General features: G+C 35.6%; 2 protein-coding genes across 2 annotated transcripts in view; both read right to left on the reverse strand.

The window, feature by feature from the left end:
- Nucleotides 1-17,188, reverse strand: part of SIPA1L3 (signal induced proliferation associated 1 like 3) — a 237,806-nt gene extending 220,618 nt beyond the window's left edge. Inside the window, exons 1-3 of the mRNA XM_081119345.1 lie at nt 17,023-17,188; nt 16,225-16,393; nt 14,666-14,792 (exon numbers count right to left, since the gene is read on the reverse strand). The gene's annotated coding sequence lies outside the window, so the exon portion shown is untranslated. The remainder of the gene's footprint in view (nt 1-14,665; nt 14,793-16,224; nt 16,394-17,022) is intronic.
- ZNF570 (zinc finger protein 570) lies at nt 4-14,852 on the reverse strand (the record flags this gene model as incomplete). Its single annotated transcript, XM_081119061.1, has 5 exons — nt 4-5,436; nt 7,147-7,187; nt 14,242-14,320; nt 14,666-14,792; nt 14,844-14,852. 5 exons carry the CDS (start codon nt 14,850-14,852, stop codon nt 4,088-4,090), a joined length of 1,605 nt encoding a protein of 534 aa, XP_080975187.1. The 3' UTR covers nt 4-4,087.
- Nucleotides 17,189-17,584: the final 396 nt, after the last annotated feature.

Consider the following 17,584-nt stretch of genomic DNA (forward strand, 5'->3'; position numbering starts at 1 on the left):
AAAAAGCAATGAATGATTATGGACCAACTTCCATATATATAGTCAACTAATTTTTTACAAAGCACCAAGAATACACAATGGTGAAAGGACAGTGTTTTCAATAAACGGTGTTGGGAAAACTGAATATCCACATGCAAGAGAATGAAATTAGACCCTTATATGAAAAATAATGCAAAATGTATTAAAGACATAAAGGTAAAACCTGAAACCATAAAACTCCTATAAGAAAACAGAAAATGTTCCCTGACATTGGTCTTGACAATGATTTTTTGTATTTGACATGAAAAACAGGCATCAAAAGCAAAAATGTTAGGACATCAAACTAAAAAGCTACTGCACAGCAAAGGAACCCATAAAAAACATAAAAAGACAACCTATGAAATGGGAGAAAGTATTTGAAAGTCATAAGTCTGATGGGGACTTAATATCCAAATTATTTAAGAAACTAATATAACTCAATACCAAAAAAACACCAAAAAACAAAGTAAAATGGACAAAGGACCTGACTAGACATTTTACAAAAGAAGGCAAATGGCCAACAGGTACGTGAAAAGATGCTCAACATCATTATTAGGGAAATGAAAATGAAAACCACAAAGACATCAAAGACATATCACTTTGCACCTTTTAGGACGGTTATTTAAAAAATGTAAAGCCCGGCCAGGCGTGGCTCAGCGGTTGAGTGTCGACCTGGGATCCAGGTGATTGGGGTTTGATTCCCGGTCAGGGCACATGCCCAGGTTGTGGGCTCGATCAATGACTCACTCATCATTGATGTTTCTCTCTCTCTCCCTCTCCTTTCCCCTCTCTGAAATCAATAAAGACATATTTAAAAAATAATAATTTTTAAAAATGTCAAAAGATACAAGCATTGAAGAGGATGTGAAGAATTGGAAACCTTTTTACATTGTTGGTGGAAATGTGAATTGGTACATCCATTATGAAAAACAGTATAGAGGTTCCTCAAAAAATTAAAAGTGGAACTGCCATATAGCCCAGCAATCCCATTTCTGAGTATACATACAAAGAAATTTTAAAAAAATGAAACAACCTTAGGGTCTATAGACTAATTTTTAAAATTGTGTGTACATACACACAGTGGAATATTAGTCTTAAAAAAGGAGGAAATCCTGTCATTTTCAACAACATGGATGAACCTGGAGGACATTATGCTAAGTGAAATAAGCCAGACAGAAAGACAAATACAACATAATCTCACTGCCATGTGGATTCTTTAAAAAAGAAAAAGAGAATGGCAGTTAGCAACAGATTGGGGGTGGATAAAGGGGAGGTATTGATCAAAGGGTACAAAGATGAGTAAATTGTGAACACATAATCCACAGCATGTTTAATAATGTATTATATGCATAAAATTTGCTAAAAGAGATCTCTAGTGTTGTCACCACACATGCATGCTCACACATGCAGTGGTAACTATATGAAGTGATGGACATGTTAATTAGCTTGACTGTGGTAATGACTGTATAAATAAATCAACACATCATGTTGTACATCTTAAATATATCCAATTTTGTCAACCATACCTCAAGAAAGTTGGGAGACGGGAGAATGGGGGAAACATGTAATAAGTAGGCTACAAAATGCTCAGTGTAAAAGTATAGCCTCTCAAAATCCTGAGACATGGAAGGATAGTCACCAAATTGTTAACAGTGAATGCATCTGGAAGTCGATTATGAGCTTCTTTCTAAAGAGAATGGCGAATATCAATGGGAACACCTGAGGTAAAGTAAATAACTGACAAAAGGAAGCATCATTTAAATATTTTTTATTATGAAATAGTTTAAATATACAAAATATACAGAGAGTAAGAACCTATCTATAAACCCATGGCCAACTTTATCAAATTATAAGAATTGGCCATACTTATATTTTGAAGAAATAAATGATTATTTGCATCCTTTCCTCAATCTCATTATTCACCCTCCCCAGAGGTCACCACTGTTCTGAATTTATTTCTATAAATATTATTACATTATTTCTATATGGTATTTAGCAATAGAAAAAAATGTGTTGATTTGCATGATACACACACCACACACACATATATATATATGGTACCATATTATACAAAATACTCTCTGGTTCAATTTCATTGTTTTTGAGATTTGTCTATGTTGACAGAATTATATCTTGTTCATTCATTTTAACTTGGGTTCTAATTTATATTCACCCTAATGGTTATTTTGATTGCTTTCAACTTTCTCACAAACAATGCTGAAGTGGAACTTCAAGTACATCTCCCTGAACACCTGAGCAGAGATTCTGTAGAGGTTGAAGTGTGGACTTGCTGGATCAAAAGGTATCCACATCCTCAACTTTACTAGATATTGCTTAATAATTCTAAACACAACTACTTGCATATAGCACTGTATTAACATTCCTATTGCTGTGTATCTTTTTAATCATTAGCAATATAATGCTTTTGCCAATGTGATGATCTTGAAGTAGTTAATTGTGGTTTTGCTTGCATTTCTCTTACTACTAGTGGCGCATATAGTCAATTATTCTAATATCCCTGAATCCACCCTTTCTTTACTGGTATGAACCATTTTTATCATATGCAAAATTCCTACAAATAGATCATACTCAAGAATTTTCTTGCCATTCTTAAGAATTCATATTTCATAGATGAATTTCAGAACAAAGTCATGAAAATGGAGAAAAGGGCCCATTCAGAAATTTTGGTTCAAAATGCAGTGAACTTGTGATTTAGGAATAATTGGTAACTTTGTTATCTTCAGTCTCAACTATCTAATACCCCTCAACTTAGTTCATTCTTCAGTTTTCTGAGTGTAAAAATCAATGTTTATATTTCAGTATTAACACTCTCAGCTTTTGGAACTTTACTCCATGAGAACACAGTCTTTGTATTGATCATCATTGTCTCATGCCTATAACAGTGAAAGTACCTGGCAAATAGTAGCTACTCAATATTCACTAAATGAATGAAATGATGTGCATGTGTGTGTTTTCTTCCCTAAGTCCCCTTTTGAGTTCAATTTTACAATCACTAGATAAAAATACTTATAAATATTATATTTTTTCTACAGCACAGAACAGTTTAAATGCTTTGAAATTACCTAGGTTCAATCATACAACTACCCAAGCCTGGTGCCTTTTTCTGGAACAGTATGAATGTTTACATTTATGAGTTTTGTTTTGTTACTGTTTTGAGTTGTGATTATCCTTTCCTTTTTCTAAATGTAAGCTCTGTATTCTCAGTAAATCCTTATTTTAATTGGTGTATCCAATTCATTCTCTCTGGAAACTTCCTAAAACTGGTTATAAGTGTTATATTTCTACTACCTGTGTCTATATTGATTGGTCACCTAGAGTACAAAGACTTCACTTGTGTTATAAAAGTTTTAGGTTTCCCAATTATGACCTATTTCCCAAGGGTGTTCTACTTGTTTTAGCTATGAAGGGTGAGTTAATATATGCTGAGTATGTAGAACAATGCTTGGTGCACAGTAGGCACTCATTAAATGTTAGCTATTATTACTTATTGAATATGTGCTATATTTAAAGCACTATATGAAGTACTTTACATGCAAAATTCTTAATATATATCAATTTACAATATACACTATTTCATTGAATACATTTTAAAATACAGTACCCTTTATTATCCCTATTTTAAAATTAAAGAAAATCCTGAGGTTTAAATAAGTCAAGCAAATTACTCAAAGCCACATAATCCCACAGTAATGGTAGAGCTATAATTTTCTAGAATCTAAGCTTTTCATCCTGGGAAGTTCTTAGTGCCCAGAAAGACTAATATAAAATAAGGCTGAGAGGTACATAAGAACCAGATAATAAAGCACGTCATTGACAATTTTAAAGACTGTGAATGTTAGCTTAAGAATAGCAAGCTAAAAATGTTTTAATTGGGGGCAGTAACGTATATATCCTCACACTTCAAAAAGATAGTTTTGTGTGCATGGTGAGAAATAAATTTAAGGAGACCAAAATTGATACAGGAAGGTCTATTAGAAAAGCTATAGCAGTGATAACGGTGAAAAGGATCTTAGACTGGAGTGACATTAAAAAATAGGGTCTATAGGACTTAGTGATTGACTGAATTAGGTGGTGAGATTGATAACCCAAGATGGATTCTCTGATGATGAGCAAGGTGTGCATGCTGTCTGAAGGTTTTCTTGCATTCCTTACATTCATAGGGTCTCTCTCCAGTATGAATTCTCTGGTGTTGGGCAAGGGATCCACAGTAACTAAAAGCCTTTCCACAAACATTACATTCGTAAGGTTTCTCTCCAGTATGAACTCTCTGGTGTTGGGTAAGGGATGAGTCATTGCTAAAAGCCTTCCCACATTTAATACATTCATAGGGTTTCTCTCCAGTATGAACTCTTTGATGCTGAGCAAGATAGGCAATCTGGCTGAATGCTTTCCTACATTCCTGACATTTATAAGGTTTTTCTCCAGTATGAATTCTCTGATGTTGAGCAAGGTGTGAATTCTGGCTGAAGGCCTTCCCACATTCCTTACATTCATAGGGTCTCTCTCCAGTATGTATCCTCTGATGTACAGTAAGGTATGCACGAAGGCTAAATGCTTTCCCACACACATTACATTCGTAAGGTTTCTCACCAGTATGAACTCTCTGGTGTTGAGCAATGGATGATCTATTGCTAAATGCTTTTCCACATTCAATACATTCATAGGGTTTCTCTCCAGTGTGAACTCTCTGATGTTGAGCAAGGTAGGCAAACTGGCTGAAAGCTTTCCTACACACTTTACATTCATAAGGCTTTTCTCCAGTATGAACTCTCAGATGTTGAACTAGGTGTGCATTCTGACTGAATGCTTTCCTACATTCCTTACATTCATAGGGTTTCTCTCCAGTATGAATCCTCTGATGTTGAACAAGATTTGATCTCTGGCTGAACGCTTTTCCACATTCGACACATTTATAGGGTTTCTCTCCAGTATGAATTCTTTGATGAAGAATAAGGGATGAGCTCTGGCTGAAAACTTTTTCACATTCATTACATTTCAAAAGTTTCTTCTCTGTATAGATATTCTTGGGTTTAATAGCAGTTAAATTATTTTTAAACCTTTTCTTATGTGTGTCATGTTTATGTACTTTCTCCTCTTTTGGAACTACCTGCTGTGTATGAAGCAGCGTGTTCAGATGGAAAACTTGCCAAGATTTGTTATATTCTTGTCCTGTTTCATAAACAAGGGCTTCTTCATTAGTAATTCTCTCTTCTTTGAAATATGCCTTCTGATTCACTGGTTGTCTCTCAGAATGGCCCTCGCATTTCCATTCCTCTCTCAAATTGGAGCACTCAAGGCCATCGCTTGTAAGTTTTCCTATTATCTTCTGAGATGACTGTGCTTCACAAATGTCCTGCTTTTGGGTTAATTCTTTACTGTCACACACAGATTCCCAGCCTGAAAAATAGTAAGAAAAGCATGTCTCCTCTTTATGTACCAGGTGGTACATTTATGAAAGTACATGAAGTGAAGTATGTGAGTTTAATAGCAAATAAAACCAACAAGCACGTTGGCTTACATGATTCTGAAGTGTGTAAGAACAAAAACTAAAAATAGGTTATACAGAAAGTTGGGGAGGAATGATTAGAATTATAGGAAAATCAGTAAGGTAAATCTCAGATGAAGAAATTATAAAAACTCTCACTAAAGTGGGAATAGAGAGAACATGCCTCAACATAAAGAATACCTATGAAAAACCCACAGCTAACATCATACTCAATGGTGTCAGGCCAAAATTTTTTTCTTTAAGATGAGGAACAAGACAAGATCTCCACGTTCACCACTTTTATTAAACATAGTATTGCAAGTTCTAGCCACAGCAATCAGACAAGAAAAAAAGTAAAAGGTATCCAAACTGGAAAGAAGTAAAACTGTCATTTGCTTCCACAATTCATAGGAGTCAACATTAAAGAGACAACAATCCAATTTAAAAATGGGCAGAGGAGCTAAACAGACTCTTCTACAAAGAGGAATACAGATAGCCAACAGACATATGAAAAGATGGTCACAATCGTTAATTGTTAAGAGAAATGCAAATTAAAACCACAATGAGCTATCCCCTCACACCTGTCAGAATGGCTATCATCAATAAATCAAAAAACAAGTGCTGGCAAGGATATGGAGAAAAAGGAACCCTCATGTACTGTTGGTGGAAATGCAGAATGATGCAGCAAATATGAGGGTCCTCAGTAAATTAAAACTGGAAGTGCCTTATTACCCAGTGATTCCACTCCTGGGAATATATCCAAAGAAACCTAAAACACTCATTCAAAAGAATATACACACTCCTATATTCATTGTAGTGTTATTTACAATAGCCAAGATGTGGCAGCAACCCAAGTGCCCATCAATAGAAAGTGGATAAAAACGTTATTTTATATATAGTGGAATATTACTCAGCAAATAATAAAGAATGAAACCTTACCATTTGCAACAGCATGGATGACCCCAGAGTATGTTAGGCTAAGTGAAATAAATCAGTCAGAGAAAGACAAATACCATATAATTTCACTTATATGGAAAATCTAACAAAATAAATGAACAAAATTGAAACAAACTCATAGAAAAAGAGGACAGACTGAAGGTTGCCAGAGGGGATGGAGGTTGGGAAACTGGGTGAAAAAGGTGAACAGATTAAAAAGTACAAATTGGTTGTTACAAAACAGCCATGAGGATGCAAAGTACAACATAGGGAATAGTCAATAATAATATAACTATGTATGGTGCTAGGTGGGTAATCGAAATATTGGGTGAACGCTTTGCAATGTATGTGATTATCTAAACACTATGATATACACCTGACACACAAAATATTAGTAAATGTAAACTGTAATTGAAAACTAAAACCTAAAGTTCTTTTAAAAAAAAATCACAAAATAATTAGTAGCAATATCTAATGATAATAACCATTAAAAAGAATTATGTATAAGTTGACTTGTAAAATACCATAAGTGAATCATTAAATAAAAGGCACATAATAGAATTGAGAAACTATGAGATTACGGTACTATTCATACCTCTTTATTTTTAATATATTTTTTCAAAATGTTAGAATCATTTTATAAAAGCAATTGAAGAAAGTATAAAGAAAATAACCTCAGAAGATACCTTTAACGTTGATCACAGCAACAATGAAGACAGAAAATGTCCTGGAAATAAATTTATAAGAAATGAGCAAAAGCTTTATAATTCTAATGATGGTCCCACCCTCAAAAATCTGAATAAAGGGAGAAGATATACACTTTGCTTTTGTATATAAAGAATCAACAATGTAAAGCCAGTGATTCCACTTCTGGGAATATATCCAAAGAAACCTAAAACACTCATTCAAAAGAATATACACACTCCTATATTCGTTGAAGTGTTATTTACAGAAATAAAATGGATTATAAGAAAGTACAGTGACCCTTGAACAACATGGGTTAACCTGTGTGGGTCCACTTATGTATCTTCTCTCCCTTATGATTTTCTTAACATTTTCTATTTTCTCTAACTTACATTATTTTAAGAATACAGTATATAGTATGTATCACATACAAAATATGTGCTACTCAACTGTTTATGTTATTGGTAAAGCTTCTGGTCAACAGTCGGCTATTAGTAGTCAAGTTTTGGGGGAATCAAAAGTTATACATAGATTACTGACTATGTGGGGGGTTGGCACCCCTAACCAGTTGTTCAAGGGTCAATTGTACTCTAAACAACTGTATACCAACAATTTGGATAAACTAGACAAAAGAGACAAATTCTAAGAAACATATAACCTACCAAGACTGAATCATACAGAAACAGAAAATCTTAACAGACCCATAACTAGTAAGGTGACTGAATCAGTAATAAAAAACCTCCCAACAAACAAAAGCCTAGGACCAGAGAGTGTCGGTGATGACTTCTATCACACATTTAAAGAATTAACATCCATTCTCCTCAAACTCTTCTAAAAAAAAAGGGAAGACTTCCAAACTCATTCTATGAGGCCAGCATCACTCTGATACCAAAGCTAGACTAAGACACTACAAGAAAATTAGACCAGTATCTTATATGAGTACTGATGAAAATATCCTCAACAAAATACTAGCAAACAGAATTCAACAGCATATTATAATGATTATACACCATGACAATGTGGGATTTATTTCTGGAATGCAAGGATAGTTCAACAAAAGTCAATGTACATATTAACAGAATGAAGGAAATAAAACCACTAGCTCATTTAACTGATGCAGAAAAAGCATTTGACAAAATTCAACATCCTTTCAAGATAAAAAACACTACAAATTAGGAATAGAAGGAAACTACAACATAATAAAGACCAATATGAAAAGCCCACAGGTAACATCATATTCAATGGTAAAAGACTGAAAGCTCTCCTCTAAAATCAGAGCAAGACAAGAATACCTACTTTCACCACTTCTAATCAGTATAGTATTAGACATTCTAGCCATAGCAATTAGGCAAGAAAAACAAATTTAAAACATCCAAATTAGAAAGAAGTAAAATTATCTGTTTATAAATGATCTTAAATATAGAAACCCTAAAGACTCCACACACACAAAAAAACTTGTTAGAACCAATAAACAAATTTAGCAAAGTAGCAGGATATAAAACCAACATATACAAATCAGTTGTACTTCTATATATTTAAAATTTTAAAAATCTAAAAAGAAAATTAAGAAAACAATTCCATTTTACCATAGCATCAAAAAGAATAAAATACTTAGGAATTAACCAAGGAGGTGAAAGACATAAAATGAAAACTACAAAATATTGCTGAAAAAAGAAGGCATAAATAAATGGAGACATCCTGTGATCATGAACTAAAACAGTTAATATTGTTGAGCCATCCACACTACCTAAAGTTATTCATAGATTCACTGCAATCCCTATCATAATCCCAATGACATTTTTTCCAGTAATAGGAAAATCAATCCTAAAATTCATATGGAATGTCAATGGAACCTGAATTGCCAAAACAATCTTGAAAAAGAAGAAAACTCCCTGATTTCAAAACTTAATACAATGCTACACTAATCAAAACAGTATGGTACTGGCATAAAAATAGCACTGGAATTGGAAATGATTTCTTTATTATAATACCAAAAGCAGGGAACAACAAAAAAGCAGACAAACTGAACTTAAATGAAATTTTTTTTCATTTAAGGACAAATCAGCTGAGTGAAAAAGCAACCCATGATATGGGAGGAAATATTTGCAAACCACATATCTGAAAAGAGGCTAATATCCAGGATAGTGCTGATAAAAATAAACTGTCTGTTACTTATATATACACATATGAGAGTCATATATGCATAAAGCAAAATAAAACAGATGAGCAAAGTAAGAACAATAACAGAGTAGTTTATATGAAAGAATATCTCTAAAAATTAATAAAGGATTTGATTTAGGAAAAGTTCTAGGATATAGGAAAAAATGGTAAACAAAGAAAATAACAAATGTGGGTAAATCTAAATAGAACTTACTAAACAAAATAATGGTATAATTTCATAAAACAAAATATTTAGCTAGACACTATTTACAAGAGAAACAGTATATAGAATAGAAAGTAGAGAGTAAAAGGGGTGGAAAAAACTACACCAAGTAAATATTAACAAAAGGAGGCTAAAATAGCTATATAAATATCAAGCAAAATAGTTAAGGGAAAAATCATCGCTAGATTTGAAGAGGGTAACAGTAATATAAGGAAGAATTCACCAGAAAGATCAAACAATTCCAAAACCATATGACCTAATAAAATGCTTTCAAAACATAAAGAACCAATTGTCAGAATTACAAAAAAATTTTGTGTATTCACTGAGCAGAAGTCTGTAACATATTTTTCCCCTTAATTCTCTGCTCAAAGAGATTAAAAAAAGAAAAAATCAATAAAGAGCCATGCCAGCGTGGATCAGTGATTGAGTGTTAACCTATGAACCAGGAGGTCACCATTTGATTCCTGGTCAGGGCACATGCCTGGGTTTCAGGTTCAATCCCAAGTAGAAGGCGTGCAGGAGGCAGCCGATCAATGACTCTCTCTCATCATTGATGTTTCTATCCCTCTCTCCCTCTCCCTTCCTCTCTGAAACCAATAAAAAAATTTTTTAAAAAAATCAATAAGGATACAGAAGATTTGACCAGCAAATTAATGAGCTTAATCCAATGAACATATATCAAATACTGTACTCAACAACCAGGAAATAGATATTATTTTTTAAGGAAACAGTATTTACAAAATCCCTAGGACATAAAGCAAGTTTCAAAAAATTTCAGTGAATGCATATTAAACAGAACACATTCCCTAATTACAATGCAATTAAACCAAGCAAAAATCTTAAATTTGGAATTTAAAACTTCCAAATAATTCATCAGTCAAGAAGAAGAAGACATCAATGAAAATTAGAAAATGCTTAGATATAGAACAAAAACTACACGTGAAAACTAATATAGCCTTAAATGCTTATAATAGGAAAAAAGCCTCAAAAACAATAAATTATCAACTTAAAAGTTAAAAAAAAAAGAATAAATAAATGTAAGAGGAATAATATAATAAAAGGAGAAATTCATGGAATTTTAAGAAAGCTGACTAGAGAAGATGAGTAAAATGAAAAGTGTCTGAAAACACTAAAAAATTGGTAACTCCTGTAAAGATTTGTCTCTCCCTTTTTGGAAAGAAAAATAAGCCATAATTACATATGCTGCCAACTTTAGAAAATAATAGACAACTTTATCTAATAAAATTGAAAACTTACATAAGAAGTATAAATTCTTAGAAAAATACCATAACTCCACGACTACAGGAGAAATAGAAAACATAGAATCTTAGAACATAATAGAAACTGAATTATCAATTTAAATTATTTTCACACACACACACACACACACATCTCAGGCCAAGATGAACAAAGTTCTACCAAACATTAAAAAAAAAAATGATTTACACAAATTCTTCTAAGGAAGATAAAGAGAAATACTCACCAACAAATTTTATGAGACTAGGACAATCTTGATTCCAAACTATGACACGAGTATGTGAAGGGAAAACTGAAGGACAACCTCACGGATACACACAGATGTAAAAAACTTAAATAAACATTGCTGAATAGCAACTAGCAGTGAAAAGAAAAGATATGAAGATGGGTTGGTATCAGGAATACAAGGTTGGTTCAACATTAAAAAATGTAATATGTAATTTACCACACTAACACATGAAAACCGAAAAACTATCTATAGATAGAAAAAAAAATGTCCTAAAACTCAAATGCTTTCCACAATCAAAACTCGAGTAAATGGAACTGAAAAGTTATCTACCAAAAACCTTTAAATATCAGAATTATTATAACAAAATATTAAAGCACTCTCATTGAGACCAGAAGTTGACAAGTCCACCTGCTATCACTACTTCAATTCATACCAAACTGAAGATTGAAGACAGGGCAACAACAAAAAAAAGAAATTAAGGGCATAAGAATTTAAAGTGAAGAAGCTGCCATTATTCACAGATTTGCCTGCTCACAGAAAAAAATCCAAAGAAATCTAAAATTTATTATCATTAGCAGGACAGCTTAGCAACGTGGCTGGATATAAGGGCAATGTATTTAACTTCATTTTCACATATAAACAACAAATAGAAAATATCGACACCATTTAACATAGCAATAAAACCAGTATGCCTAGACATTTATCTAACCAGAAGATGTGCATGGCCTTCATGGAGAAAATGACAAAACATATTGAAGGAAATTTAAAAACCTACATAAATGGAGAGATAAACCATATTTACAAGGAGAAAAAAATTTTAATTGATAAATAAAATAAATAAATGAATGAATCAAAAGCCAATAGCTCTTTGTTGTTTTCTGGTAGAAATTGACAAGCCAACCCTAAACTTTATTTGGAAGGCCAAAGAGCAAACAAGATTCTAAAGAACATAGACAAGGTATAGGTACTTGCCCTGACAGATATCCAGTGTTATAACGAAGTATTTTAATTAAGACAGGCTGGACATAAGGAAACAGAGATGAATGGAATAGAGCTCAAAATCAGACCCATAAAAATACTATAACCTGATAGAATATATAACATTCAGAACAATGAGCAAATACGGCTCATTTATTCAATAACTATCTGGAACATTTGGTTTTTCATACGGTACTAAAATTAAATTTACTTCAATCTCAAAAATTAAGTTTGATTGTATTATGGCCCTACATATAAAAGGAAAATCTTTAGAAGATAATTTGGAAGTATCTATATGACTTTGGAATATAGAAATGTTTCTTAAAACAAAATATCAAAAATATAAACTACAAATATATGTATAAAAGACAACCTTCCTAAAAACAGGCAAAAGACTTGAACACAGGTACCCCATAAAAGAGAAGATCCAAATGGCCATTATAAATGTGAAAATATGCTCAATTTCTTTAGTAATCAAGGGAATTCAGATTACAAGTATAAAGAAATAATATTTCACACTCAGCAGGCTAGCAAAAATTTTTTGTCTATTACAAGTGTGGAACAATGACCAATCTCACACACAGCTGTTAGAAATGTAAATTATTACAAACACGTTGGAAAATAAAATGGCATTATCTAGTAAATTCCTGGCTGTATTCTCTATATGAACTCAAGCATATATGTGTACCAGCAGTCCCATTTAATAAGGTTCACAGCAGTAGCATTTACAATAGCATAAAACTGAAACAATTCAAATGACCTTGAATGGATAAAGTGTGGTTTACACAATGGAATACATTACATGTCAGAAAGAAAAAAAAAAAAAAATCAGCGAACCACAGAAATGAAAATCAATATGAATGAACCAGGAATACAATTTTGAGTTCTAAAAAAAGTCAGAATTACATACACAATATATTTCTGTGCATAAAAAGTTGAAAATAGGGATATATGACACAACTATAAAGAAAAACCAAAAAATGATATGCAAAAATTGCAGGATAGTTACCCCAGTGAGAGGTGGGGATGCACCACGGTTATGAAGTGGTATTTCACTGGGCAGGGCCTGCAAGGACCTAACACGGCACTGACAATTTTCTATTTCTTACACTAAGAAGTAGGTTCATGGGCTTTTTGTTCTATTACTATTTAAGGACACATATATTCTAATATATATTTATGTATGTGAGTTAATAATTAATAATTATTATTGATAACAATTAATAAAAATTTAAGATGTATTTGACACTACGATTCTACATCAATTTTTTTTCTCAGAAAACTGAACAGGGACATAAACAATTGGGAAACGGTAGGGTAGCCGAGTGGGGAGCGGTATTGACACAGATGTTTATAAAGACCCTGATTTTCTTCTCAACTTTAGTCCTCTATTTTACCTTAACGCTTCCTGTCTGTATGAAAATCCTTCCTATGCCACAGAAATAAACTGTTAGTATCCTCTCCCTCAAATGTTTTCTGTTTTGCTAGAGACCATCATCTTCCCAGTTACCCAGATCCCCTGCCTCTCACCTTTTTCTGTGAGTTTCCCGTTTGTCACTTTCTCTTCATACATTCATTTATAGCTATATCATAACTCTGCAATGAGCCTACAAATTGTTTATTTATATAAGTGAATAACACCCTAGCATCTTGCAAGTACCTTGTTTAAAGTAAAATTTCAAAAAATGTTGATTAAAGGAAAAATAAACTGACCATTAAGAGAAAAATGAGGCATTTAGAGGTATACTACTACTACTACTACTAATAATAATAATAGCTAATATCTATTAAGTTCATAATATGAGATAGGAACTGTTCAAAGCACTTTAAAGTATTACCCCGTTTTACACACAACAAAACGAAAGCACAGATCGGTTAGTAACTTGCCCCGAATTTCACTGCATGTGTCAGGATTTGAACCTGGTACACCAGTTACAGCTGTCTGTCAAGCTCAAAAGGTTATCAGATTAGAAAAATATTTTTTTTAAAGACTGAAAGAGGCCTATGAAACTGGGAAGAAATGGGATTCAGAGAAAAGATAAGTTAATTATTAGAAAGAAGGGGCAAAGTATTAAAGGAGAGAAAGTTATGAATAACAAATCTGGGAGAACACCCTAAAAGGCCCTGAGTTTCTGCTAAGACCTAGAGCATCTGAGAACACGCCAACAAAGAAAAGTGAAGAGGTGACACCGAGTCAAGCTGAGCTGTACCCTGCAAAGGTTTTTGCCTGCCTATTTCTTCTTCACCCACCTGAGCACAAGCCTTTTGCCAGCTCTTTCTTCACCATCCAGGGCTCTTTCCCTTGTTCCAACAATAATATCACACTTGGCTTAGAAAAGCAAAGTCCTGCATATATAAAAGGAAAGAGAATTTGGTCATGCTGTGGCTATCCCAGATCTCACATCGAATCCTTTGATCATCAGGGAAAAGAGAATTTAATAGTGAGCCAGAGAAAAATGTGTTAAAGACATGTACGCAAAGCATAGGGAAGCTGAAGCTTCCAACACAGGTTCATGATAGACCTGTCCACTGCCAGCTCCACAAATATGAAATCATTATTTGACACAGGCAGCACACATTCAACCAAGCACTGCAGACGCGATCCAAAGTTTCATAACGGTGGGAGCAAAGAGCCCCTTACGAACAGAAGCTCAATTCTGCAAGGTACTCTTACCCAGTGACACCAAGATCCTGTAGTTCTCAAACATCACGTTACTGTACAGATGCCTTTGAGATGAATTTAGACAATCCCACTCCTCTTGGGAGAAGTCTACAGCCACATCCCTGAAGGTGACCAACTCCTGAAATGAAATAAATGAAAGTTAAATAGCCTCATCCCTGACCACACTTACCTCACTCATTTTGCCCCGAGGCTCCCCTTCAGGGCTTTTGTACCTCTGATCATTCTATATAAAAACAGCAATGCTCCTGCCCCAGTTCTCTATTCCTCTAACCCTGGTTATTTTTCTCTATGGCACTTGCTTTTTTTGTTATTTATTGTCTGTCCCCCCCACCTCCACTAAAATATAAACTCCATTCCCAGTTACTGCTATATTCCCAGTTACAGAAGAGTATCTGGCACACATGAGGTGTTCAGACCTTCACTGAATAAATGGAATTAGTAAATGAATGGTTCGAAAAGCTCAAGCTATCAGAGGATTAAAACTGGGACCCGAAAGTGCTTGCTATATCTCTAAAAAATGTGCGAGGCCACATTGAAATTCAAATACTTCAATCAAGAGTGCCTAACCGCTCATACTATTACTTCTGCCTAAATGGGCTGGGCAAAGTTCTTAAAAACTTGCAAGCCATGCTGTGACTGAGTTGGATTCCAGATTTCTACAATGTGACCACTTGCTGATGAAACTAACACATTACATGTCTGTGTGTGTGTGTGTGTGTGTGTGTGTGTGTGTGTGTGTGTGTGTAAAATTTGTTTTGTTTACAAAACTAAAAGAGGTAAATCTGGCAAGAAAAGACTTCATTATTGGTCATTTGATATAATTATCATAGTTAAAGAAACTGCCTCTACCAAATAAAAATTCTTAAAGTGTTTTTCACCACTCAGTAACCTTTTTTCTTAATTATATAGAGTAGTTTGTGAATTTCTCCCTCTCTGTTCTACCAATAACATACCTCATATGTCGCAGAAAAGTTCCTGTTGAGAGTTTGGGGCAGAGGGTTAAAAAGTAAAATGATAGACACAGACTTCTTTTATGTAGGTGGGTACGGGATAGTTAACAGTCAATAGTTAGCAAGGGATCAATAACAATGAGATTCGTGGTCTCTGCACTCATGCTTTGAGGGCCCAGAAAAAGAGGGAACTGCTTTGTTTTGCAAAGACAAGTGTTAATCAGGTATGTTATCTCAGATGCAAGAGAAAACAGACAGACTTAGTTAAGGTGAAAATTAACCTTTGTTAGGGAAAAAAACTGCCTCGGGACATGGCTACCAACCAGAAGCTGCTTATGTTTAAAACGTTCTAATTTCAGACCACCCTTAGTAGTTATTTTAGGTCTCTGAGTTTGCAAGGTCGCCAGGCTGGCTGGCCCTGAGCTTTACAGGTTTAGTATGTGGCCCCTTTTCATCCACACCTGAACGGGTGGGAATCCATTGGAGTTTTAAGAAATAACATAACTGGTTACCCAGAAAAAGTTTCAGCAGAAGGCAAACTAATGTCTGCTCATTTCAAAAAGCAGGAAACCATTTCAGGCAAGAGAAACACCAACTCACCTGGTACACAGTTTTAAGAAGTCCAACAGCCATTGTTTCCTCCTCTTGGCTCTTCTCTTGGGAAATGGTAGTAGGCTCAGATGACCGAGATGGGAAAGGGAACGTAAGAAGCTAGGTTTTCCTTGCAGCATCCAAATCACCAGCCTAGAAGTTTGCAGCTTCTCTCTTCCTGTTAAGAGAGGAGCATAAAGGAAACCCGGGAATTTGTTTGTATACAATTCAACCCATGCCAAAATCACTTCCTAATTTATTATTTCAACAACAGATTTTCTAGATTTTACAAATCAAAACTCCGAGTAATGTAATCATTTATATAAAGACAACACAACTAATAAATAACAGCACCATGATCAAATAAAGGTCCTCCCGACTCCACAGTCTTCTTCCATAGATCACGGATGGCACCCGGTCTCCCTCAATCTCCCTAGATACTGATTCTTAAAAACTAAAGCGTCAGCCACCGTTTAACACACATCGCAGTCCGTGGCCACGGGAATGGGCGCGGTCTCCACGGTCGCCCTCTCTCGCGTACCCCCAAGCCTCAAATACTAGGGTATCACAGCTCACGGTCTCACACACCCCAGCCACTGAGGCTGAGAGCAGGGGAACCCGGCGACAGAGAATACTTTCCCACCCCTACGCACACTCACACTCCGCGGCACCAACCACTGACTAACTCGCAGCCACAGTCACACACATACAATGTGTGCAGGCACCTCGAGTGACAGGCTCGCTCACTCGGTACCCTAACAGCCACCACGTCACAGCGCGCCCGGGACCCGCGGCCCGGCGACTCACAGGCCACTCCTCAGCCCACTCCCCGCCAGCAGAGCTGAAGCCGAAAGACCCCGTCTTCGCCCCCAAGGTTCGGGCAATTTCTACCGGGGCCCACCTACAGCCCTTGGAGGCTGATGGAACCCAGCCCCGGCGGGCCGGGAGGGGACGGACGAGTCGTCCGGGGGACACAAAAGGGCCGCCGGCTACTGCGCGCGGTGTCCACTGGGAAATGTAGTCCAGACCAGAAAAACCAGCGGCGCTGCAGGGTCCAACAGAGCCCGCAGTGGGGTTCCAAACGCCACCCCTTGGCCCCAGGCCCTCCTACGCCGGCCTCTCCCGGATCTTCCAGAAGGAGCCCAGAAGTCCCAACTCCTCTTAGCTCCGTACTTCGGTCCGGAGCAGGGATTGAGCGCAGCTTCACACTAGATGGTCCAGGACTAGAGCGCGCCTTTAGCGACCCGGGCTGAAGAATTTAGAGCAGGGGCTGAGCCGCAGGGGGCAGCGCCTGTTTGGGCCCCTTCCTCTCGGGCGTTCTAGTTCAGGGAACCGCTTACCTTGCAGACTCCAGGGCGGGGTGAGGGTA

The sequence above is a fragment of the Miniopterus schreibersii genome (assembly GCF_964146895.1).
Source record: "Miniopterus schreibersii genome assembly, chromosome: 18".
Classification (NCBI taxonomy): Eukaryota; Metazoa; Chordata; class Mammalia; order Chiroptera; family Miniopteridae; genus Miniopterus; species Miniopterus schreibersii.